Below are 25,309 nucleotides of genomic sequence, written 5' to 3' on the forward strand. Positions count from 1 at the left end.
GGAGAAAGCCAGAGGCACTTCAAGACTCAGGGAAGAGTCAGGGCTGCATAGGGAGAATGGTATTTTATTGTGGAGAGAGTGTACCAAAAGATGAGGAAAGGAGCACCCCTAGCCACACATCCCCATCCTAAGCAGGTGAGGCCAGGCTGGATGAGAGACTGGGGAGACCCAAATAGGGCTCCTGTGGCACTAGGCGGAAGATAGGCAGCCCCAGGTGTGGGACTTTGTTCTTCTATTAGCACCAGGAACTTCCCAAAGCTAGACCTGGGGAAAGGATATACCATGTGACTTCTGCCACCTGAGTAGTCTGAGGGGTTGGCAGAAGACTTCCTGAAGCTGGTCATTTAGTGTGACAATGCACACCTTACCCCACACCCTAACCCTGTAAACATGATAGCCAGCTTGTTCCCTCCGAGCCTCAGGACAGAATGAGGGTCCGAGATGTGTGGCTGGACTTCAGGCGGCCCAGGAGCTGCCGGGCTTTCTCTTGCATGAAGAGCTGGTCTTTAGTGCCCCCGCAAGCCACTGTCTTCCAGGCACGGGTCATCTGAAAGGAGATGGGGGGCGGGGGTTAGCTCTGTACAAACCCTAGTGGTCCTGACTAGTAAGAGGAGGGACATTTCTAGACCTCTCCCTAGATGCTGGAAGCCAGGCTTCATCTTTGGGCTTTTAACAGTAAACAAACAAAGCAGGAGGCTGGGACAGGGAAAGATCTTGAGGAGCCAGCCAAGCAGATGAGGACCCTGGGATGCAAGGCCCAGGTCAGCTCTGTCAGGAACAGAACAATAAGCAAACCTAACACAGATAATGACCCAGTGACAGTAAGTCTGGGCCTTAGGAAGGAAATGAGGGTGGGGGCATCTCTCCAGCGAGGTCAGGAATGGCTTCCTGTAGGAAGTAGCGTTTGGGCTAAGATTGTAAAAGTCAACCAGCCAGCCAAACAGCCACAGGAACTCAGCAGAAGTCAGGCCCTGGGGGTAAAAGGGTGGACAGAAGGCACTCACAGGGGCAGGGGCTGGAATGTGGCTCCGGGGCTTCTGGGTGGCCCCCACCTTCTCGGGTTTGGCCTGTAGGAAACCCTGGTTGAGCAGGCTGTTATCTTCTTTGATATCTGGCATCGTGAAGCCAGAGGAGCTGGATGGGACACTGGTTGGCTGAAATCAAAACCGAGTTAGTCACCACTTTGCCACAAGATCTTTGCAAGGAGAGAAAAACGCAACAAAACCAACAACCTGGTACCCTGGCACCACCCTGGGCCGCTGGGAGCAGGATGTAACTCTTTAAGCCTCAGTTCCCTTTCCAATAGGAAGTCTAGATGAGCTCCCTTAATCTTTTTACTTAAAGGATTAAAGCAATGTCTGTGAACTGCGCATTTCAGAGCCCAGTAATGCCAGCTCCTATCGGGAGGATCAGGCTTCCTGGTCTAGAAACAAGTAAGCATCAAGTGGGTGGGAGGTGACAAGGAACTCTGCTCAGTGCTGCCTTTCCTAATGTCCCACTTGGGGCTGGGACACAGGCTAATTACTTCCCACACCCGTCTCCACAGCACAGCTCCACACAGAGGCCCTGGGCTCAACCCCCAGTACTGCTTTAAAAAAGTACTTCAGAGGTAGCCAAAAGGGTCTGAATCAAGGGAACAAGTCCCCTACCTAGCAGGCCTTCCCGGACAAAAGCTTAAAAGGACAGGGGACACAGCCTACTTGTAAGATCTGTTTAGCAGTTCACGTATCCTTCATTCATGCTCCCCACCCCCTCCTGACCGCCTCTCTTCTCGTGCCAGGTCCAGAGGAAACTCCAATCCTCCAAACTCCAGAAGAGCTCAACCTGAACTACAGCAGGATTTCTGGCAGTCAGTTAAGAGCCTGCATTCCTTAGAAACTTGTGAAGCCGGTTCCCCTCTACCAAAAGAAGGCGTTTTCAGTCCCTCTGGCAGATGGGACAGATAGGCACCATCCTATCAGTCTATGATGGCCCCAGGCTCCCTCGGTATCTCAAGTACCTGTCACACATTCCAATGGGTCCACCCAAAGCATCCCAGCACTCTCCTCTAAACTGCTCCATCTCCCTCCTGGCAGCTCCCAACCTCGGTTTCTGCTCTCCTCCCCTGCCATCCTCCCCACACCCACATATCTAGAGGCCCCGGTCACGTCTAGTCTGCTGTTCATGTTCAGTCTGCTTTCTCTCTCTGCTCTGGACCGCAGATGCCTCTCGGGGCTGCTCTCGGTTCTCATAAGCACTAGAAAGCTCTCCCTAACCATATCCCAGAGCAGCCTCGTCATGTCGGTGCAGTAAAGCCAGGCCACATGCCATCAGCTGCAAGGGACCAGCTCTGGGCTCTTAGAGGCAGAGTTCTAGGCCCAGAAGACAGACAGTTGCCACTTGGGGTTATACCTCAAACACAGGCTGTGCTTGGGGGCACACATGGGTGACCCTCAGTGAGAAGGGTGGTACTGGGGGCCTACATTGCTCTAGCAACATACCTGCCAAATAAACCCTAGGAAAGACATCAGGAAGCTTGGTGCCCCTGGCCCGGCATCTCCTGCCCATCTTCCCAACACTGAGCCCAGCTGGAGAACCAGAACCCACTCCACCTAAAGTATCCTCTCCATGACTAGGCAGCTCCAAAGGCAGAAGGGTCCTGAAGATCTGAGGCAGGTGGTCACCGTCAGTTCCTTACCAAAGACAGAGTTTTGGGCATGGTCGATGACATCAGCCTCCCATCTTCATCCACAATGTCAAGAGCCAGAGACTTCCGGACCTTCTTGATAGGGCTTCGCCGCAGCTGAGGGTTAGGAAGAAAACTGACATTCGGCCTTAGCCATCAGGTCCCCTCAGCCAGTGCCTCAGCGACCACGGTCAGAGTCAGGAATTTTTGAGAGGGGGACTTTCAAGGCCTAGCATAACCTAGCAGCTCTTGCTCCAGGGATAAGGGGAGACTGGGAGCCCTTGGCCACATTGGATTCTGACCTGGATGGACCTCCCTCTGCCAGAAACTGTGGCTCCTTGCCAGCCTCACTGCCTAGCTTTAACTATCGTCCCTCTTTCGAGCAATCTAGAAAAAAAGCATAGAAACCAGGAGAGAGTTCACCTGTGGCTAAAAGTGCTAGAGAGATGGTGCCTCCTGAATACCCCCAGCAGCCTGTGAGTCACACCTCCCTCAGTGACACCCTGTGCTACTTCCATGGCCAAGGCACTCTGACGACGTCTGAAAGGAACCCTTGAGATCTGTCCCCATCTACTGGCCTTTCCTCCCACATGGATTCAGATGGCCATGAAGCTTGTGCCGCATGCCTCCCTCCATCTCCCCTGACCACACACACAGCCAAGCTCACTTCAGGACACCCAGTCACAATGCTGGATGAAGGGCTGCATCACTCAAAGGCCAGGAGGACCCAGGTGAAAAGCCAGGGCCCTCTCTGGAAGGAGTTGTCACATAGGGCACTTCATGGGTCCCATCCTGCTCTCATGCCTGATTTTCTACCCAAAATGCCCAGGCAGAGGCGAGGGTCTCAAGCCCATAGCCACTCACCCCAGGCTTTCTCTTCTGTTTCTCGGGTCTCATGTCGTCCTCAGTGATGAGTTCCATGCCAGCCTCGGAACGGAGCACTTCCTTCAAGTCCTCTTCCAGGTGTGGGGTCTGGGGCTGAGGGGCAGAGGTGAGGGTGAGCATAGAAGGCCTACTGCAGGATGTGGGTCTAAGAGAGGTTAGCAGTACTAGGCAAGCAGAGAGCCCACGCCAGGACGCTGGCCCCACATGCATTGCTCATGACTATTAATGGATGAAACCCTTAACCCTGAAGGTCTCCGGGTCCACAGGAGCAGCTTTGCAGCCCCATGGTCCTGTGCAGCAATTATCATGTCCAGAGCAGAAACTCAGGCTCACACCTGGCCCAAACCATAGCAGTCTTGATACAAATTGGTGTCATCTGAGAAGAGGGAACCTCCACTAAGAAATGAGACTCCCAATGAGACTGGGCTATAGGCAAATCTGTGGGGGGTAATTTTCTTCATTAGAGATGGATGCGGGAGAGGCCGGTGTGGGCTGTGCCCCTCAGGCAGGTGGTCCAGGAGTGTGTAAGAAAGCAATTGAGCAAGCCACAAAGGAGCAAGCCAGTAAGCAGCACCCCTCCGAGGCCTCTGCATCAGGTTCCTGCCTCCAGCTTCCTTTCCTGGGTCCCTCAGTGCTGGATTTCGTAATACATCTTATCTTTCTTAGTTGTTTTTGATCACAATGCTTTTTACCAAAGCAACAGAAACCTGAGACACTGGCTTCATAGACAAAAGTTATTCAACAACCATACTTGGCTTCCAACCTCTTCTTAAAAATAGGGTCTCATGCTGGTCAGGCTAGCCTTAAACGTGCTAAGCAGCAGATGACCTTGAACTTTTGATCCGCCTGCCTCCTCCACCAGCCAAGTACTGGTATTAAAGGTGTGTTGCCAACACCTCACGACCCTTTTCTTTACGGTAAACTCTTGTTGCTTAGGTAGTGTGTTTTAAGGTCCACATCCCCTATCCAAGATGCCACTACCTCAACAGCTAGCCAGTGTCCACCTGCCTGGTGTGCTGAAGGGACTCAGGGGACGCAGATGAGGTGACAAGCAGAAACTGCACCTTGCTAGGAGAACATAGAGACCCCAGAGGGAAAAGGGTTCATTTTCCCTTAGATGAACCCATCCCAGAGACTCACAACACCCATGCCACGTACCAGGGGCTTCAGGGGTCCGTACTTCTCCAGAGCGTTCTTGAACGGGGTTGGCGTATGGGGAGTGTTGTCCGTAGAATACTTCTGATCTGGGGTCACAAACCTGCCACAGGCCAGAGATGGCGGCTCAGCAAAGGACAGAGCAGAATCTCACTTTCCAGGTCAGAACCACTGATTCCCCCAGATACCCTTTCCTAGCACACTGGTCCAATTCTGCCTGCATGCCTTCCTGCACAAGTCTAGGTCAGGGGGCTCGAATAAAGGACAGGAAGAGGGGAGGAGACCAGGACAATGGAGTGTTACCCCATCAAAGTACAGATTTAGGACTTCCCAGAGACAGGCGGGCCTGGGAAGACCACACCCTGTGAGGTCATGATCTCCACCAATCTTCTCAAATCATCATGGTGGAGGCAGAGACATGGTAAGAACAAAAATGCAACAAGAACCAGAAGTACCCTCTCTCGGCAGCAGAAAAGACAGATGAACAGTGGTATTGGGGACATGGGGAACTGGAGAAAGTGATCCCCGAGAAAAATGAGGCAAGTCCTTGGCTATTCCAGTTATCTATCTCCTAGCCCCAAAACAGGGAGGGGCACCCAGGTGGAGCCTAGCAGACGTGAGCTGCAGAGACAAAGGGTCCATCCAACACTGAGCAACCGGCTGCAGGCGATGAGGTGGTGCCTGAGAGGAAGGGCAGGCTGTCATGGTGTCAGTGCAGCAGGTGAGGAGAAACTGGAGGAAACAGCTCAGGCCCAGGGAGGACATTCTTTCTCTTTGGCTACATTAGATGAGTGCTAAACCTTCTTGAGACGGGGGCTTACTCTGCAGCTTTGACAGGCCTGGGAATTGCTATGAAGACCAGGTTGGCCTTGAACTCAGTGGCCCAATGGCTTCTTCCTCCCAAGTGCTGGGATAAAGGCATGCACCACCAAGCCTACCCTGCTCTGTCCCCTCTTAATAGATCCTCTAAAGGACCCACTTCTAAATAACTGAACTGCACCCACAGAACAGAATGTATAATACTCCAGAGTACAACTAACAAAGGCCTCTAGTCATGCGACTGGGCAGAAGGCCAGGCCTATTTTGTGGTTCAGCATCCCTATTAAAGGATGCTCGTCTGAATGTAGTAAGAACTACGACTTCTCACAAGACCTATCATTTCAGACTGAGTGGTTGGTAAACTGTTTCCGAAGGAATTTCGATACACTGTACAACCCCTGAAACAGTTCTTGGACAGACTGCAATGCTTCACAGTAAACCAAAGAACAGGAGCAATGACAGAACCCCCGTGGAGAGGAAGTGGGTACAGTTGGACAGCCCTCCTCGCGGCAGGCTGAGGACAGACACACTGCTGAGCTTCAGAGTCAGACAAAGCCCAGGGGCACCTTATGGTTCAAACACATCTGATCCACACTGATGCCTATCAACCGAGGGAATGATCAGGAGTTTTCTGACATCTGAAGTTTCTGAGATGCAGGACTATCAAGTTACAAAACAGAAGTGAGGGAAAGAGATGTTTAAGAACCAGGCTCTTTAGACAAGGACAGGGGCATGGCAGCCACCCCCCAGGACCAGACGGACGAGTGGCCTCGTGGGACTCACGATGGGTACTTCTGGTGCAGGGGCGTCTTATCCCTGTGCAAGGGTGTGGTGACTACCACCTTTTGGCTGCACACTGGAGTGGACGTCAGTGAGGGACTCTCCAACTCCAGGGTATCCTGTTTGTTCCAGAAGTTCAGAAACTGCCAGGGAAGAGAGAAGACATGTGACAAAGCGACCTTTGTAAGCATCCGTGAGGTGAGGCCTTTCAGGGAAGGAGGGACAGCTCCTTAGACACCCCTCCCTCTTGTCCTAACCTGTAGGGCACCAAAGACTCCTATCAACAAACATGACTCAGCCCTTCTGTCTTATCATTAGCATCCAGGGAGGCCTTTCAGTTTTCTCCATGCAAACCACTACTCAACCCCTAAAAGTCCTGGATCCCTAGTTATCAACTTGATGGTGTTTACACAGTCACCATGGCAACAAACAAACCTCAGAGAGTCTGCAAGTATTTTTCCTAGGTTCAGTTAAATGAGATGAGATTACCCACCCCGATATGGGCAGAGCCTGTCCACAGGCTGGGTTCCTAGACCGAGGGAAAGGAAGCCGAATGGAACACCATTCTGCCTCTGAGCTGGCTGTGTGACCAGCTGCTTTCAGGTCCTGCCACCATGAGCCCCTCACCTTGGTGGACTATACCTTGGACCTAAAGCCCAAATAAAGCTGTCCTTCCTTCAGTTGCTTCCACAAGTGACTAATGACCTTAGTCAGCCCCACTCCCGGCCCCACAGCCTCTTCCTTTGTCATGTGAACACTCATCTGGGCTGCAACCCAGAGTGGTAGCTCCATGAGGGTAGGGCCAGCTCTGGCTTTGCTTACCACTGGCTCTCTAGCCTCTCTAGCACTGGAGCACAGTGAGGACTGATCATCTAGTGTGTACCTGTGCCGGGCTCTCGCTGGGCAGGGAATGCTTATATATGGAAGCCAAGGTATGCAGAGGTGCCCACACACCTGGGAAGGAGAGAAGGGAAGGGTTTTGACAGGTGTGCTCTTCGGGGTGAGGCTGTTACAGGAGTCCAGGAAGGACAGGTTGGCACTGTTCTCTGTGACAGGCGACAGGGCCACACGCCGTTTCTTCTGCCGTTTGAGCACCGAGGGCGGTGTACCAATGCCTGAACCCCCAAACTCAGTGCTTGGGGAAATGGGGATCAGCTCTCCCCGGCTGCTCCGGCTCAGGTCTGAAATAGTGTGGCCATCAAGGCGATACTCAGTCACACTGGGCCCCGGGGTGGTGGCCTGGTGGGATGACAGTGCCTGCTGCTGCTGCGTCTGCGGCTGCACTGGGCTGCTGCTGACACTGCCCTCTGCAGATGATTCTTCAGGAAGATCAAATTTGCTCAGGTCACACCAAGCATCAGGGTCCTGCCAGAAAGGGAGGTTAAAGGTCCTCCAAACACAGCAGAACTTAATTGAACACAGGACAATAGACCAGTGTCAAATTTGGTCCCTTATCCACTTAGTCACTACGGTTTACGTTCAATTCTTCAGTGTTCCACATATTATACTGAAACTTGAATGGGATGCTTGCCCATCAACAGCTTTACAGTCCCCATAGCAACCGGCTGGGGAAACATGTCTTTGCTGTTTTATGTTGTCAATTCATTACATAAATTTATGCGTTAGTGTAAGAAGTTAGGTCTCTCCTACCTCATGGGACCTGAAGATTGTGTTCAGATGGCCAAGCTTGGTGGTAAGCACCTCTATCTGCTGAGCCATCTCACTAGATTCTTTGTCCACTTTCATATCAAGGAGCCCACACTAAGCTCCTAAGAACAAATGGGAATCACATGCCCTCTGTCTTTCCCCAAAGCTTTCTGGAAACAGGAAGGGCCCACTTTGATCCTGGAAATGTGGCCCTGAGTAGATCCAGAGCCCGGTTTCGAGCTGTGGTTGTGAGGACTTGCCGGAGCCAGGGACAGTTTATTCCTAAGAGTGAAAACTGGCTGGCAGCTGGGCTGACCTCAGAGATCAGAGGTCTTGGAGATTGAAGGCATCTTGGTGGTAGGAAACATATCTTGCAGCAATGCTTGGGAAGGATGCTGGAGGGGACAGAGAGCAGGTCTTGTGCATCTTTCCCTGATCTTCACCTTGGAAGAGCTAAGACATAAGGAGTCCTGGCTGACAGAGCCTAAAGCTGGACGGCACACCTAAGGGAGTGGCTCCACTCACAGACTCTCAGGCAAAGCCATTGTTGAGCTATTTTCTCAGAAATGACACATCCCCTTTCTAGAGAAAAGTTACAAGAGCCACAAGGTCCCTCCTCCGGACTCTTAAGCTATAAATAACAGCTAGTGAATAAGACAATCTGCCCTGGGGGTTGCATGCAAGCTGGGCAGGACAATCCAGGGAGATAGCCTTTATGAGTCTGTCACGCTTCTGGTCATGCAGTCATCTTTCTGTCACCCACAACCCTGCAAGTATCTCCACGGATTTCATTAGTTTGTCATGCTAAACCTGTGTGCAATTGCTTTCATCTGTCCTTAGTACCATACATCTGGGATAAACAGGTATGTGTTTGTCTCCGCAGGGGTCACAGCCACAGCAGCATGGCCTTAACCGAGAGCTGCCAAACCCTCTTATAGCTCCAGAGCAACCATGACTCCTGGCATTTCAGGGCTCCTCCCTGTGAGGTCTGACTGTGTAACACCAATGTAGCCCCTTCTCTGAGAAGCCTTTTCACCCCACTCCATGCTGAAGGGTAAAGACTGCAATGACCTCGCTGATGTCCCCAGCCTGCTCAGAGCTGTGCAGCCCCGTCATTCAATAAACGCTAGGAGGATGGTGGTGGTGGGTGGGGGACAGCTCACAAGGGAAGCGCTACTTGCTGTGTGCGTGCTGGGAACATACCGACTCGATCAAGTCCAGAGCTTCAGAGAGGCTGGACCCCACAGCAGGGATGAGGAGGTTTGCAGCCTCCACCACCCATTTGTAGGGCAGACTCGTTTCTGGGGAGGAGTCCTCCTGGTATTCACTCTTGAGGGATTCCAGGAGCTCTGGGGTGCGTACTTCTCCCAGGTCAGCAGGGACAGGCTCATGCCCGTGCTCCTTAGCAGAAGTAGCAGCTACTGCAGCCTCCTCCTCGCTGCTCTCCTCCTCCTTCACAGTAGAGGGCGCCAGGGGCCAGCTGCTCATGAGACTTCCCTGTCGGATGCAAGGGCACACTGTTGATTTTTATTGAAATATTGACTGTGCTAATATTGTCTGTAGCTAAAAACACATAACCCAAATCAAATATCAAAGGAACTCATACGAACAGAGATCAAGAGACATTCCAACTCTACTGAACGCTTTAGAACATAGTATTGTGACAGAGGCTAACAAAATGGAACACACTGCAGAGGAAACAGAGGCCCTGGGATTAATTCTGGGCACAGCATTTGTCTATTATCCCAGACCTTGGAAGGCCAAAGCAGGAATTCCACAGCAGCATGTGCACAGTGTGTTTTTAAATGTCTTTGAAAGCAAGCAAACAAAAACAAATCTTTTATCTCCGCAAGGTTCAGGATCAATGCGGAAGTCCCTGACTTAGACATAAACCTCTCAGGAGCACGTGAGCGACCGCCCACAGGCCGAAGCACGAACCAGTCATTCAGGGGATAAAAGTGTAGTCTTGGATTTCCCTTTTTCTTTTTCTAAGGCAGTAGCATCTCTATGTAGCCCCAGTTGGCTTAGAAGTCTATGTTGACCAGCTCCTGCCTCAGGCACCGAGACTGAAGGCATGGACCCAGCACCCAGCCCTAGATAAAGTGACTCTTAAACAGGACACACAGAAGTAATACAGTTTATGTAGGTCTGGCAAATGGTTAACTGAGCTAAGCTCTGGGGTTGCAGGTCTGTGGAGGGGCTTATCTAGCAAGGGCAAGGCCTTTAGGAAGGAGATGGGACCAGTAAGTAAGTATACATGGGGACTCCTTCATTAGTCCTGAAACTCTTCCAGGTACTTATTATGGAGTCTAAAAACACATCATCCCAAAGTGACAGAAACTGAGGAAACTGGCAGAAGCAGACTCCTTTGAGAGGACTCCCGAAAATTAGGGCTAGAGACAACCTTCTACTCCACTTTCTCCTCCTTCCACACCAATCAATGCCATACCCCCTACACAGCTAAGATTGTCAGCAGGGGGCCAAACTGCATCTCTAGCAGGTGGAAAAGCAGCAAGTCTCCACTGAGCAGTAAGGATACTGTTACAACCTAATGTGTATAAATTATCTTTAAACTAAAGAACAAGTCAAAGGGTACAAAACAAACTGTGATGGTTCCTATATGCTCAGCCCAGGGAGTAGCACTTTTAGAAGGTGTGGCCCTGCTAGAGTAGGTGTGGGCTTTAAGACCCTCACCCTAGCTGCTTGGAAGTTAATCTCTTCAGGTGAAGATGTAGAACTTTCAGCTCCTCTTGCACCATGTCTGCCTGAATGCCACCATGTTCCCACCTTGACAATAATGAACTGAGCCTCTGATCTTGTTAAGTCAGTCCCAATTAAATTCTGTCCTTGTAAGAGTTGCCTTGGTCATGGTGTCTGTTCACAGCAGTAAAACCCTAAGATAGGCAGGCAGGCACGCACACACAGAGTCCATAAGCTGTTCCCCTACACAGCCCTAAATTCAACCCCTAGCACCAAATAAACTGGGCATGTGCAGTGCATATGCGTTTGAGTCCAGCACTCTGGAGTTACATGCAGAAGACCAGAAGCCGAAGGTATCCTTAATGACACAGGAAGTTGAGCCTGGGTAAAAGCCCCCATCTCCAAAAAAGATGGGAGTGGGTGGACAGAATGAGCAAGATGGTTGGGTGGGTGATTGCTTGCTGCACAAGCTCAACAACTGGGGCTCAATTTCCAGAATCCAAGGTTGGGGAGAACTGACACCCAAAAGTTACCGTCTGACCTCTACATACGTGCTCATACTCACACATACATGAACATAAGGGGAAAATGCAGTCGTTTGGGGAGCGGAGATCTAGCACACACACCTATAACTGTGACAGACAGAAAACCCCCACCAGAGAGATAACAGGAGTTAAAGTCTGACAGAAAAGCACAAAGAATTCTGGGTAGATGCTATGTGGAAATCTTACTTATGGTGGCAGTTAAGCAACTAGAAATGCACCAATGTGCATTTATAGAATTATCATAACTCAGAATATAATATCTTAATCTGTTTTTTTTTTTTTTAAACTGGCTATAGAGATCACTCAGTAATTAAAAAGACTTGACTACTCTTGTAGAGAACCTATGTTCAGTTCTCAGAACCTACATGGAATACTTTCAGTTTTAGGGGATCTAATGTTCTCATCTGATCCTGTGGGCTCCTACATGGTACACGCACACACATGATAAATAACTTTACAATTGGAAACACGGGCTGATGAGTGGCTCAGCAGACAGAATGGGTGGAAATTCATACAGCAGAAGGAGAAAACCAACTTCTACACATTGGCCTCTGAACATGGTGGTGCATGCCTTTAATCCCAGTACTTGGGAGGCAGTCTAAGGCCAACGTGGCCCGCATAGCACATTCCAGGACAGACAGAGCTACACAGAAAGAACCTGTCACAAAAGATGGGCCACCCCACCCACAAGGGTGACAAGACAGTCACCGAGAGGACAGAGGTTGAGAATCCCTCCCCAGCCCACCATCAGTGCTACCCATCATACCGTTCTCTCCTGTAAGAGAACCAGGGCTAGTCTGTCACAAGGAAAGCTCTGGGAACATGCTGGCCACACTCAGACCCTAGGACAGAAATGGGTGAGTGGCTCTGGGGAAGCTCTTGAAGAGATTGGGTCAGATGATCAGGAAACAAAGCAAAGCAAACAGCCTGGACCGGAGCCCAGAGACTGAGCCCCAAGGCTACCCACTCACCTGGCCATCCACAGGCTGGACGCTCTGGTGGTGATCCTTGTCCTCAAGCTCCAAGAGCAAGTAGACAGGCTTGCAGTCTCTGGACTCGTTCGGGAAACCTCCCGTGTCTACTTTCCTTTTGATGGTGGAGTTCCAGTGATTCTTCACAGCATTGTCCGTCCTGTGGGGGAAAAACCCAGGGCCTCTGACACGCAGCTCTCGGCTGCTGCAGCTTAGCCGCACACCTGTAAGTGAAGGTTCACCATAAGGCAGCGTTCAGCACCACCATGAAGGCTCGCTGTTCTAGCCCTCAATGGTTTCTCTCTGGAATAAGCCAATATGGACGGAGCACAAGCTGACTGACCCAGAGCGCTTGTTTGGAGAAAGAGCACTGAGGAATGACGGAGCTGGTAGGTCTGACAACAGACACGCAAGCTCATGGTCAGAGCCCAGGAACTGTGGGAAAGGAAGGTAGAGGGGATGGCTCAGGACCACCAGCAACCAAGGTGGCTGCAGAGAAAGGTGAGGCTACTGGCGTGCGGAGTTCCCAACCAAGAATCAAAGGAGGCCCCCCCAAAGATCACACACTGGGTTAACCCCAAGAAAAGAGCCAGCCCAGACTCAGGTGACACCCAGCTCCTGCCTTCCTCTCTACTCTTCTCCCAAGACCGCGCTGCAGCAACAAAGGAAAGACTGGAAACGAGAGGACAGAGGCATAGCAGGAGCAAGAACCCTGGACAGTAAGTGGCAGCAGGGGAGACTGTAGAAGCTACCAGAAGAGGGAAAGCAGGCCGGCAAGCAACAGCCAGCCCAGGAGTTCAATCTGAACTGACCTTTACAGGAGGATTCTAGAAAGAACCAATTCATTCCCAGGCTCCTCCCAGAACTCTGAGAGCCCCAGATTTGGAGCGAGGGACACAGGTTACAGAAGCGTAGCAGCTGTCCAATCTCCAGCTCCTAACCCTCACCTCCAGGCAGGAGGGTTCCTCTTTAGAAAGAAATAACCCAGCGACCGTGGCCACAACACACGAGTCAGAAACTGGGCTTCTGTGGAAATCTGTACCCTGGAGGCGAGATCCCCAGACCCCTTCTACCCACCCTGGGGGCCCAGGCAACAGTCTTCTTAGAGGGAACTGTCTGCCTCTGGGGAAATGATTAACTCCAGGGAAAAGGTATTAGTTCTTGGGATGTCCCCCCAAAGGGCCTGTGGACACCAAACAACCACAGAGAAGGCCATCAGTAGGTAAGCTCAACTAGTGTGCAGGGCTCCAAACCACGTTCTCTGAGTGCTTCCTAACTGCATCCACAGGCCAGCATTCCTCCAAAGCAAACAAAACCTCCCACATTAACCCGTGCGGACGGGCTAGAAGAGAAAGAAACACACGACCAGCGGTTCTCAACTGTCCCAATGCTGTGGTGATCCCAACCATAAAGTTACTCTTACTGCTACTTCCTGTTATCTTGCTACTGTTGTGATCGGTAGTGTAAATCAATATCTGTGTGTTTGGCATCTGACCTTCGATAGGGGTCACGACTGTGGAACCACTATACCAGGCAAACATACAGTGCACAGAAGAAGTTGTCTTTTGGTTGTTTTAGCAGTTGCAAACATACATTAGAAACTTGGCCCGAAAAGGAGAATTTAGCAAACAAAACTCTTCGGTCAAAATAATTTCCAAAGAATTGGAAGGTAAACAAACAAAAAACAAAACCAAGAAATGTCCCAGGAAGTGAAATCAGAGAGAGAACAGAAAAAGATGAAGACACCACAATGCTCTCAATATTCTTCAGAACAAAAACTATTTTCAAGATCTTCAGCTACTCAAATGTCTATTAAATGGAAGATAAAATTGAGGACTGAGCTCTGGAACTTAAATGAGGGTGTGTTCCACTAAAACAAGGAAGTAAACAAACACAAACAACAACAAAAAAAGAAAAAGGTGGGGTGGGGATTCATTCTAACAGTGGGAGGTGGAAGGCCAGCCAGGGAACCGGACAGCAGTCACAAGCACAAAGGAATGGGTGCTCCACATGCATTATCTCAAAGTGAGTGCAGGGGCCAGAAGAACACAAATGGATCCCTGGAAGTGAGTTACAGAGGGCCGTATCACCACGTGACTGCTGGGAATTGATCCTGGGTCCTCAGAGCAGCAAGTTATGCTGAGTCATCTCTCCGACCCTGTTTCTCTCCCTCCCTGTTTTTCAAGAGGATTTCTGTGTTGCCCTGACGACCTGGGAGCTCAGTCTGTAGACCAGGCTGACCTAACTCAGAGCTCCATCTGTCTCTGCCTTCCAAGTGCTGGGATTAAAGGTGTGCACCACCACTGCCCAGCTTTTACCTTTCTTAATAAGCTACATCTATTCCAGACTAGCTTAAAAAGGCATGGCTTTCTCTCCATCTCCTGGTGGGCGCTGGAACTTCCACCTTCCCTGAACTACATCTTTCTCAAACTTTAATAAAATTTTCCTTATTTAAAAAAGAAAAAAAAAAAAAAAAAAAAAACCAAACTGTGAAGGGGAAACACTTAGAACAAAACAAAAACCAAGTAAAGAAATATACTCACAGACAATAATAGCTAATTAGTTCTATGTTTGAGGCATAATAGTGTAAGTTCTGTTGTCCTACCTAACTAACTATTGAAACTCTATATACCAGGCTGGCCTTAAACTCAAGAGATCCCCTGCCTTTGCCTCCCTGGTGCTGGGGGAAAGGCATGCACCATCAGCATCTGGACCAGCATCTAGTTCATTTTAATTAATGACTAGGGGTCAGCTGGGAGGCACACCTTTAACCCCAGCACTTGAGGGGCAGAGGCAGGTGGATTTCCGTGAGATCAAGGCCAGCCAATATAGGCAGAGTTCCAGGATAGCTAGGGCTATATAAGGACCCCGTTTCCAAAAAAGTTTGCTAACTATGAGTGTGCAAGTAAGCCAAGAAGCAGCCAGCAAGTAGGTTTGCTCCTTGATTCTGGCTTCAAGTTCTTGTTTTAACTGTGACCTGGAAGTGCAAGGCAAGTAACCCCTTCCCCAACTTGCTTTAGGTAAAGTGTTTTATCACAGCAACAGAAAGGAAACCAGAACAGGATATAATATGGGCACTGGGCTGATAGAGAGGGTCAGTCCCAGAAAGTGAAATCCTCCATGGCTGAAAACCAAGGTGGAAACCATCACAGTGGATGAAGGGACAGCTGGCCCAGCAACATCAAACAGCACCATTCCCTCTTCCACAGGGTCTTGACTTGATACCCAGCACCCACAGACCAGCTCACAGCTGTTATTCTAGTCCTAGGGCATCCAATGCTCTCTTCTGGCCTCCTTAGGTACCAGGCACACAAGCAGGCAAAACACTCATACACATTAAAGAAATAATAATAAAGCATTATTAAAGACAGAACATGCCATTCATATAAATAGAGACTGGCCAGGCATGGCGGTACACACCCCTATCCATATCACTTGTGAAGCCAAGGTCACAAGCTCCAAGCCAGCCTGGGGACAGAAACTTGTGTGTCTTCTATCACACTCCCTCTAACAGGGTTCAACGGGACTTCCTGGTGCTGTCTCTTTAGACAGGTCATTCCTGGGAGGGACCTACTTCCTTTAAAATGCATGTCTCTAAAAGACCTGGCTGGCTGAATGTTAAAAGACCATATGGGGCTGATCACAGTACTCTGGGACACTCCTTTATCACAAGTATGGGCCTCACCTCCTAGAACAGCACCCTCCTAGCACCTACCTACCAGGAGATAGCTCACCTCCCTGGCAGCATCTTGGCGATCTCCGCCCAGCGATTGCCCAGTACTTTATGGGCCTCACAAATTATCCGATCTTCCTCCTCTGTCCAGCAGGACTTTTTCACCTCAGGGTTGAGGTGGTTGTGCCAGCGCTCCCGGCACTGCTTCCCTAGCCGGCCCTTCAGGTGCTTGGCAATCAGCGTCCACTGTTTTGTGCCATACTTCTTGACCAGCTCAATGACCTTAAAGAGAAAGAACATCAGTGAAAGGCCAGCTCCTCCATTGCCTTCACTTAAGCATCTAGATATCCAGGTGGGCCTCAATTTGCAGGAGTTTAGAGCTACAAGCCTAGGAGAGGTCAGCTACAAGCCTATGAGAGGTCAGCTACAGGCCTAGGAGAGGTCAGCTACAGGCCTAGAAGAGGTCAGCTACAGGCCTAGGAGAGGTCAGCTACAGGCCTAGGAGAGGTCAGTTACAGGCCTAGGAGAGGTCAGCTACAGGCCTAGGAGAGATCAGCCCCAACCATACTATACAGAGGGCATGTATGTGGAAATCATACCAGGTGTGTACAGTGCACAGCCTCATGTCGTGGTTAACTAGAACTAGATTTCAGTCTTTAGTCGCCTTAGTAAGGCTCTCTTGCCCAGGACACAAACTGTGACCTTCACAGCCACCTGTGCTAGGCCGCACCTCAACTCTTGTTTGTTTTGGCTTTTCCACACAGGGTTTCTCCAATAGCCCCTAGCTGTCCTGGAACTCAGAGAAGTCTGCTGGTCTCTTTGCCGCCACCACCTGGCCTGGCTCCCCTCTTGATTTTTGATACACACATATTCTCACGTGCACACAGGCAAAATCAGGGAAGAGTAATCATTTCTGTATAGTTCAAGAAACACCAGAAAAGCGGCCCCGGGGTCATCAGTCTGGGTGAATGTAAGTAAATCCCTCTCTATGCCTTGATTTACCCACCTATAAAACAAATAACCCACCTCGCAAGACTATGGAAGTACAGCACTGAATGTCAAATGTGGCAAACTCCTGTAATCCACATGGAAAGTAAGCAGGAGTTTAAGGTGAGTTCTGGCTACACGGCAAGTCTGAGGCTAGCCCAAGCTATGTGAGACACTGTTTTAAAAAGAATCCTAGAGAAGGGATTAGCGGGGTAGCTCGGTGGCAGAGAGCTTTGCCCAACAGGAAGTAGATTTCACGTGAAGCAGCGTAAACCCAGGCATCTGAGCATTATGGCTGTGTGGTATCGTCTCTATAACTGTCTACCACACAATTCTAGCCTCAGAGGCAGCTGCCTAAGCTAAGCAAGCCCCTTGTGCGGACCGCCCACTACCTTTCCATGTTCTAGGTGGCAGGTATGGCTACCAGTTAAGAAGCTGGGTAGTTTCACCTGATGGTGGTGGCTCCTGGCACTTGGATTTCTGTGAGTTCGAGGCCTGATCTACAGTGTGTTGTTCCAGGAAAGCCAAGCCTACACAGAGAAACCCTGTCTGAAAAACAACCAACAACAGACGGCTGTCTGGATAAGCCACACAGCCCGGCACTCGGAAGGCTGGGGTTTGAGGCGTACTGAGCTCTGGGTCAGCTTATGCTGTAGCGAGCTCAGCCAAGCTACAAAGCTGGCCTCTCACTACACAAGCATATGCACACAAGTTCCTGAAGACGCTGCGAGGTACAGGGATGTTCAGATTTACTGCAAGCCAGCCCACTGTGTATGCAGCCCCTTTGCCAACACTTACCTTCTGATCTTCCTCTTTGGTCCATGGTCCCTTCACAAGGTCTGGATTCAAAACCCTCAGCCACCGGTACTGGCATTGCTGGTCTGTGCGGTTCTACAACAGGAACAGAGAGAATGCTGAGACCAGAAGATTGAACCCTGAGCTCAGGGGGCAGGGTACAAGCACACCTTAGGTAGCTGTGTCCTGTGCCACGCACCCACCACACACCGGAAGTCGACATACCAGAACATGGGTGAACTTAGGCCTTGTGGAAAGGGACCTCCAACCCTCTGAATCTAGTATGTGTGTGGGGTGCACTACCTCAGAGTCTATGAAAGTTCTGTGGAAATTATTAGTTATCCCTCCTTTCTTCTTGAAGAATTTTTTAGTCTTTTAAAGAATCCAGATTACAAGGGAAAAGGCAGAAGGGCAGAAAGAAGGGTGATGACTCAACCCAAGACACTCCGGCCTTTCCAGGTGCCTGCAGTCCTGTCGAGGGTGTGTAGAAGGGAGCTCTCATTGGGGGGCTTTGAATGTTAATGCAGTGGCTCAGTATACAGCCGCACCTGACTTGCAGGAAGAAAAACGAACGTACCTTAGAGCCTCAGCTGAAGGACTTGCTAAGGCAGCTATGGGACATCCTCTCCCTGGGCACTTTCTTGTTTTGTTTATTTGCTAGATTTTCTTTTCTTTTTGGTTTTTCAGGCTGAGCTTTGCAGAGGCTTGGCCAACTACTGTATTATAATGCTAACTCCTCATGTTTACAAGTTTTTGTTGTGTAAACCTTGTTCCTTGATTGAAAACTATTGGCTGGATGGTTACAGCCAATTACTGGAGATAGAGGTAAGTGGGTTTGGAGTGATCTGGATGGAGAAGAGACCAGGGGGAGAGGAAGAAGGAAGTCTCTATAAAGAGAGAGGAACCAGGAACACGTGGCCAGGAGAATCGGCAAGTATCTGGGGTACACCGCTGGGGAGGTAGCCACGACAGCAGTTAGAAGAGTCAATTTAGGGGTGATGTCCCCAGCAATTGTCAAAGCCAAATAAAAGAACCATAGTCAGAGTCCTGTTTATTTGTAAGCTAGGCAGGAACAAGCATAAATTGGTTTTACTACAAGGTTTCTCTGTGGAGCCCTGGCTGTGCTGGAGCTCACTCTGCAGACCAGGCTGACCTCAAACTCAGACATCCACCTGCCTCTGCCTCCCCAAGTGCCAGGATTAAGGGCAAAGTGCAGGAAGCCTGGCCTCCCAGCCTCACCTCCACCCATGCTTTCTAAGTTTCCTAGACAATGCTCACAAGGGGTCACCCAGAACCCTTGCCCTGGGGGAAGGGCAATACTCACGGGAAAGTGACTGGCCAGGAATTTCCAGTCTTGCTGTCCAAACTGCCTCACCAGGGCCCTCAACTGCTCATCCTGCCAATGTAAGAAAGACACAGGGCTTGGCTTAGCTTCCATGTATGGAACGTCTCATAGACGTCATGATAAGAGACATATTTATACATTACTCAGGAAAGGAGTGCCTACTAAGTGCCAAGTGTTAGTCACAGTAGCAGGCAGGTGCCAATCAAAGCCTCCCGAAGTGGAACCCTCATGTGCTGGAGGATATGCCGGGAGCTACAGTTGCCACCTCTTCAGGCAGGTGGATGGTTTTAAAAGAAAAGATGAGTAAATTGGGGAGAAGGGAGGGAGGCTGGAGAGGATGATGGCGATAGGTCAGTAGGATTATTCAGGACTACTTCATTGGGAAGCTCAATGATCAAGGCTCAGTGTCGTTACAAAGTATCCGAGAGCCGCCTTAGAGTGGGAAAGTTGTAGAAAACAGCCAGGCAAGGGGGCTCCGTCGCAGACAGAGGCCGTGGAAAAACATACCGTTAGCTAGCATTCCAGAGCAGCCTGGGATACAAGATCCACCTGAAACCAAATCCAAACAACCAAATCCCACAAACAGGAATTGGTTTTGGCATTTAGGGCTCGGAATGCAGCTGAGCCGCTAGGGCGCCTGCCTGGTTGGCACCATGTGCCATCTCCAGCACCTACTTCAGGAAAAAGAAACTCAAGATCAACCTCGGCTGCATAACTAATTGGGAGGCCTGCCCAGCAAACAGGAGAAACCCTGTCTCAAAACAAAAAGGGCCAAAGAGATTGCTCAGTGGATAAAGGTACTTGCTAAGCCTGACAACCTGAGTACAATCCCTGGGACCCAAATAGGAGAGAACTGACCCCCAAAAGTTGCCCCAATGCCTTGCATGTGCAAGCACACACACACACACACACACACACACACACACACACACACACACACGTAATAAAAACAAAGAAAAACTTGTAGCACACACCAGCCCTCTCTCATCTAAAAATACATAAAATTAATTAATTAAAGGGACTGGAGTCCCTAGCTCAGTGTTTAAGAGCACTGGTTACTCTTTCATGGGTTCAATGCCCAGCACCCACACTGCAGCTCACAACCATCGGTGACTCCAGTTCCAGAGGACATGGCACCCTGTTCTGGCCTGTTGACACCAGTCACACAAGTGGTGCACCTACACACATGCTGGCAAAAATACCCATATGAAAAAATATAATCATTTCGTTTCAAATCTTTTAAAAGTAACTTTCTAAAAAACAAAACAAGGATGCAGATCTAGCTTCCTTGCAGCCAACAGTACTTGGTCAAATTCCGCCCCCCTCACGGTGTTTAAATTTAATAATCTCCTCTGCAGTAGGAGGCAGTCCAAGGAGGTTTGGAGGTGTTTTAAATCACAACCTCTGCCCTCAGTATAGATCATCAACACATGGATGGATGGTTTTGCATCTTGGAATAGGTCTGTTACTTAACCCAGTTTGGCCCTGTCTCTCGTGTATCCCTCTTACAGAGAAAGGCTCCACACTGCCCTGGAACACAGCCCCCATTAGTAATTGCCTTCCAATTACATGCATCCCAGATTGGTGAGATGAATAAACCTGTATTCTAATCTCTGGAGCTAGGCTGTGACCGCAGAACACCAGCTAAGAGGGCAAGAAGCACACAAGGGACTGAGGCTCTGAGACCCGACCCCCAATCCCCACATCTTAGAGCCCGAGAATGCTCTGGGGAGGCAACGAGAAGTAGATGGCCCATCAGCTTTTCCACTGTCCACAGATGGGGACATCATTCAGCTGACTGACCAGCTCCCCTCCCCCACCCCACGGAGCAGCTGAGGCTCACCTCCTCGTGGGTCCATTTGACCTTACACTTGTTGTCTCTCTGCTCCAGGAGGTCCGAGTCCGTGTCCTGGTAACGCAACTCATCCAGCTCCTCACTGCGGAAGCAAGCTAAAGGTCACAGGCTGTTTGATTACACACTCTACCTAGGGATGGTAGTGTGGGGCAGGGGCAAAGCAGCTATAAGGAGGTTTGGGGGGGCAGGCCTTCTTTTCAACTTGTACAAAGGTAGGTAGAGGCCGGGTGTGGTGGTCCATACTGGTAATCCAGCGTTCTGGTGGCAGAAAAGATGGGCTCAAGTCACGCCCAGGCTAGGCTAAATAAGCAAGCACTGTCTCAAAAAGCCAAATATGTGTGTGTGTGTGTGTGTGTGTGTGTGTGTGTGTGTGTGTGTGTAAAATTTTACTTTGTTTCTTTTTCAACAAAGGGTCTATGTAGTATCTCTCTCCTGACTGTCCTGGAACTTGCTGTGTAGACCAGGCTGGCCCCAAACTTGCCAGCGTTGGTATTAAAGGCATGTTCTACCAGCCTCTGGCCTTTTCAATGAAATGGGACTGGGATTTAAGAATTACATTTATTGGGCTGGAGAGATCGTGTTCAGCGATTAAGAGCATCGTTCTTCCAAAGGTCCTGAGCTCAATTCCCCAAAACCACATGGTGGCTCACAACCATCTGTAATGGGGTCAGATGCCCTCTTCTGGTGTGTCTCAAAACAGCAACAGTGTACGCACATAAAATAAATCAATAAATCTTAACCTCTGTGATTATAAATTGCAATTATAAACTTAGGCCACCGAGCCTGTCTTTATTTCCCTTCTTGTCATTTTTTTTGGGGGATAAAACTGTCCAGCGTGCACAAAGCCTTGGCTCCTAATCTCCACCTCACCACAAATACAAAACCCAAACCCTTCAAAGACTGCGGAATTCGGCTGAGCCATTTTTGTTCAGTCCTACAACCCCAGGACTCTGGAGGCCGAGACAGATCCGCTGCAGATTCAAGGCCAGCATGAGCCAGTGACAGACCTATCTCTATGAAAAATTATATTCAAAGCCATAGTCCCACTTTTTCTTCTCAATAACAAACTGAGCATTAGCTATTTTTTGCCTGCATCTGCACACCACATATCTGCCTGGTACTTGCAGAGTTAGAATAGTGATCCCCTAGAACTAGAGTTCCGGATGACTGTAAACCAGCAGGCGATCCTGGAACTGAACCTGGATATTCTGAAAGAGCATTAAGTGTTCTAACCTCTGAGGCATCTCTCCAGTCCCCGGCATTGGATATTTTAAAGATAACCTGAGATCATCAAACGTTCAAAACTTTAAACATCTCAAGTGTGTCCTCAACAACTTTTCCCATTCTTTCTATCTGGATTAAAGGCATATCGCACCACACCAAGCCTAACTCCATTCATTCTTGCTTGTCTCTTCCCAATCCTTGCTTGCACATGGGCACAATTAATGAAGAGCAAAAACCTCAGAATATAATTGTTTGACGTCTGGAGGCCTTAAGGAAAAAAAAAAAAAAAAAAAACTAACATGGAAGTTTTCATTGTTTTCTGTTCGTTTAAGACAGAGTTTCTGGGCCTAGAGAGATGGCTCAGCAGTTAAGAGCACTGGCTGCTCTTCCAGAGGTCCCAAGTTCAAATCTCAGCAACCACATGGTGGCTCACAACCATCTGTAATGGGATCCTATACCCTCTTCTGGTATGTCTGAAGACAGCTACAATGTACTTATATACATAAATAAATAAATAATAGGTAAATAAATAAGTCTTTAAAAAAAAAAAAAAAGACAGTTTCTGTATAGCCCTGGCTATCCTGGAACTCAATCTGAGATCCGCCCGCCAGTCTCCCTGCACCTCGTGGCTAACATGGAATATTTTAACTGTTACTAAAATCCTATTATCTAGTTTAAACTATCTAGTTAATTGGTTTTGAGAAAGGAGCTCCTACTATGAAGCTGTAAGAAGGCTCGTTAGGGACCGGAGAGGTGGCTCTGCTAAGAAACACACTGTTCTTGATGAGGACCCAAATTCAGCCTCTAGAACCTTTCCCACCACCTCCCAGGTCCAGGAGGATCCAGCCAACTCTGACCACTCTGGGTACCAACACTCAAGTGCACATAGCCACACAAATACATAACTAAGGAAGGAAAACCAGGTATTCACAGAATTTGTTTAATCCTCCCCCCAGGACCTGCACTGGGTCACCTCTAGCAAATACTAAAGGTTAGTAGTCAGTCATATGTAACTAGGAAAAGTAGAGATTTCCAAACAAGCAAGACAGGCCACACTTTGTGCCTACACACCCCTCCTTCCCCTAACATTCGGCACAGACCCCCGCCCCAGTCACTCCTACACACCCAAAGCACTTTGGAAAACCAGGCTCTGCCCTCTGCTCCAACCTCTGGTCTTGACATCACCCACAAAGGTCAGCTCCACCTTCACACCCTGGAATTTGGCACAGAAAAGGCCTAAGAAAATATTTGCCCAGGGAAGGAGTGGATTTGTGAATGAATGAATACTTGCAAAGATGCTGCCTACCAAACAATTCTAGAAATCCTAACTAAAATGAGGTTTCCAAACCCACCTAGCAACAGGACCTGGAAGGCAGATTTGTTCCATCACTTCTGACCCAACGCACGCACCGCACCACCTACCACTGTAGAGGAGGCAAAAAATCTAAGTCCTAACAATCGAGTTTGCTTCTCCAAAACCCTGCACAAGGCCCAGACTGTTAGAGATCAGCCAGTGTCCCAGGAAGAAGGGTATCTGTGCGGCAGAGCTCTGAAGCCTCAGTGCTATGGACTGGGGACACGAATTTTGGAGGTTCAGAGGGCGTGTCTTTGAGACAGGGCTTCCCTATGTAGCCCTGGCAGCCCTGGAACTCGTGCTGTAAACCATGCTGTAAACCGCTGTTCCTTGAACTCAGGTTCGCCTGCCTGGGTGCTGAGATTAAAGGCGCATGCTGTCACCCGGCATGGTCACACTATTAAACAGATGGGGGCATCCATCATTCCCATGCCTTCTTGCACATTCTCAAGGGCTCCATTTAACAGATGTGAAAAGTGAGGCCAACAGAGCTTATGCCACATCAAGCTCTACACTTCTTACACCCTAACCTCCCTGGTAACGATAGCATGAAAAAGAAAAAGCAGAGGCCAGTGTACTGTTTAAAGAAAAGTCACATTTTGTATGCACACCTACCCTTGTAGGTTCTGGGCTATGCTCCAGGGAAAGGTGAGTCAGAGACCAAGGGGGAAGTGGGCCACTGGGGTACAGGGAGTTACACCATGTGGCAGAGAAAGGAGCGAGGCTCGTGAGGATGCAGGGACACCGAGCCCATGCTTCACAAAAGGGTCCCTCCAACGAGCCCCGGAGCTCTCGGAGTAGTACTTCCGGATGCTCTTCCTGGGCACTGAACTGCCCTAGAAACTGGGACATGGGAAACCACCCAGATCAGCGCCCACGGAGCCGACCAATACCCACCCCAGCCACGAGGAACTCTGAAAGTAAGGAAGCAGGCATCTCTGTTCCTTATCCTCAACCGAACCTAGTTCGGCCATCTGAAGACGTGGGTAAGGTTGTTCTGAATTGGAGAGACCCAGAGGGAACACAGCGGAACCCTATTATCCCACTCCTTAGAAAGGCTGGAAAGCCCCGCGATTAGGCCCCAGATACACAGGTGTACCCAAGGTCCAGCCTTGACCCGGCCACTTAACCACTAGGAAATTAAGAGGGAAACGCAGTTCCTGCCTTTGGCCCAGCGGCTGCTGTGGCAAGGCAGTCTCATTGCAAACCATTAGTCTTTACTCATCCCCAGCTGCCCAAAACTAGCGTGGGACAGGAAGAGGGATTCTGAAACCAACCCGAACCGGCTGCCGAATCCCCAGGAGACAACGAATCCCCAGCCTCACATACCGCGGAGCAGGGGCTTTGTGCTTCCCGGAATGTTAACTAGAAAGGAACGCCAGCAAATTCCAGCCACTCTTGAACGACAAGTGTCTCCCAGACTTCTGCCTGCCACTCGCTGCGACAAGGGGAGACATTTCTCCCTACCCTGTAATGGGTCCCCAGCTGACACCGCGGGCAACAGCCTTCCTTCCCCACCCAGCAATTAGGCGGGAGACGAGGAACCTCACCCAAGGCCGAGACTGGGTCTAGAGGGGGGAACCCGCGCTTTCATTCTCCCGGGCCCAGGAGGCCCGAGAACCGAGCGAGGGGTCCCTTGAGCTTCTTAACGTGGCGCGCGCCCCTACACCGGGCGGCGCGGGATGCATTTCTCCCGAGGATCCCCATCTCACGTTTGCTGACCCAAAAAGAAGGGCGAGAACCCCGGCGCGCCCGCAGCCTCTCACCAGCGCGTCCGCCGAGACATCCCCCCGGCCCGGACCCCGCCGCGCCCTTACGCCCGCCGGCCGAGCCCGGAGCGGGAGCCGGGCCGGGGTCAGGACTCAGGCTGCTCTGGCCGCTCCGGGCCCCAGGCGGTGCTCTGAGGGCG

The 25,309-nt window shown here is 50.1% G+C and overlaps 1 protein-coding gene across 2 annotated transcripts; it reads right to left on the reverse strand.

Annotated features, from left to right (window-relative positions):
• Positions 1–418: 418 nt before the first annotated feature.
• MYBL2 (MYB proto-oncogene like 2) lies at positions 419–25,186 on the reverse strand (the record flags this gene model as incomplete). 2 transcript variants are annotated; one of them, XM_080924989.1, is made up of 14 exons in its annotated part: positions 419–547; positions 1,005–1,154; positions 2,678–2,782; positions 3,530–3,643; positions 4,709–4,808; positions 6,308–6,447; positions 7,259–7,669; positions 9,155–9,448; positions 12,168–12,327; positions 15,902–16,122; positions 17,626–17,718; positions 18,947–19,018; positions 20,811–20,904; positions 25,167–25,186. In XM_080924989.1, the coding sequence occupies 14 exons, from the start codon at positions 25,184–25,186 to the stop codon at positions 419–421; spliced, it is 2,103 nt and encodes a 700-aa protein (XP_080781115.1). The 2 variants fall into 2 exon arrangements, with proteins under 2 accessions (XP_080781115.1, XP_080781116.1); XM_080924990.1 differs by lacking the exon at positions 18,947–19,018.
• Between the last annotated feature and the right edge of the window lie 123 nt (positions 25,187–25,309).

Source organism: Micromys minutus (genome assembly GCF_963924665.1).
Source record: "Micromys minutus genome assembly, chromosome: 11".
Lineage (NCBI taxonomy): Eukaryota > Metazoa > Chordata > Mammalia > Rodentia > Muridae > Micromys > Micromys minutus.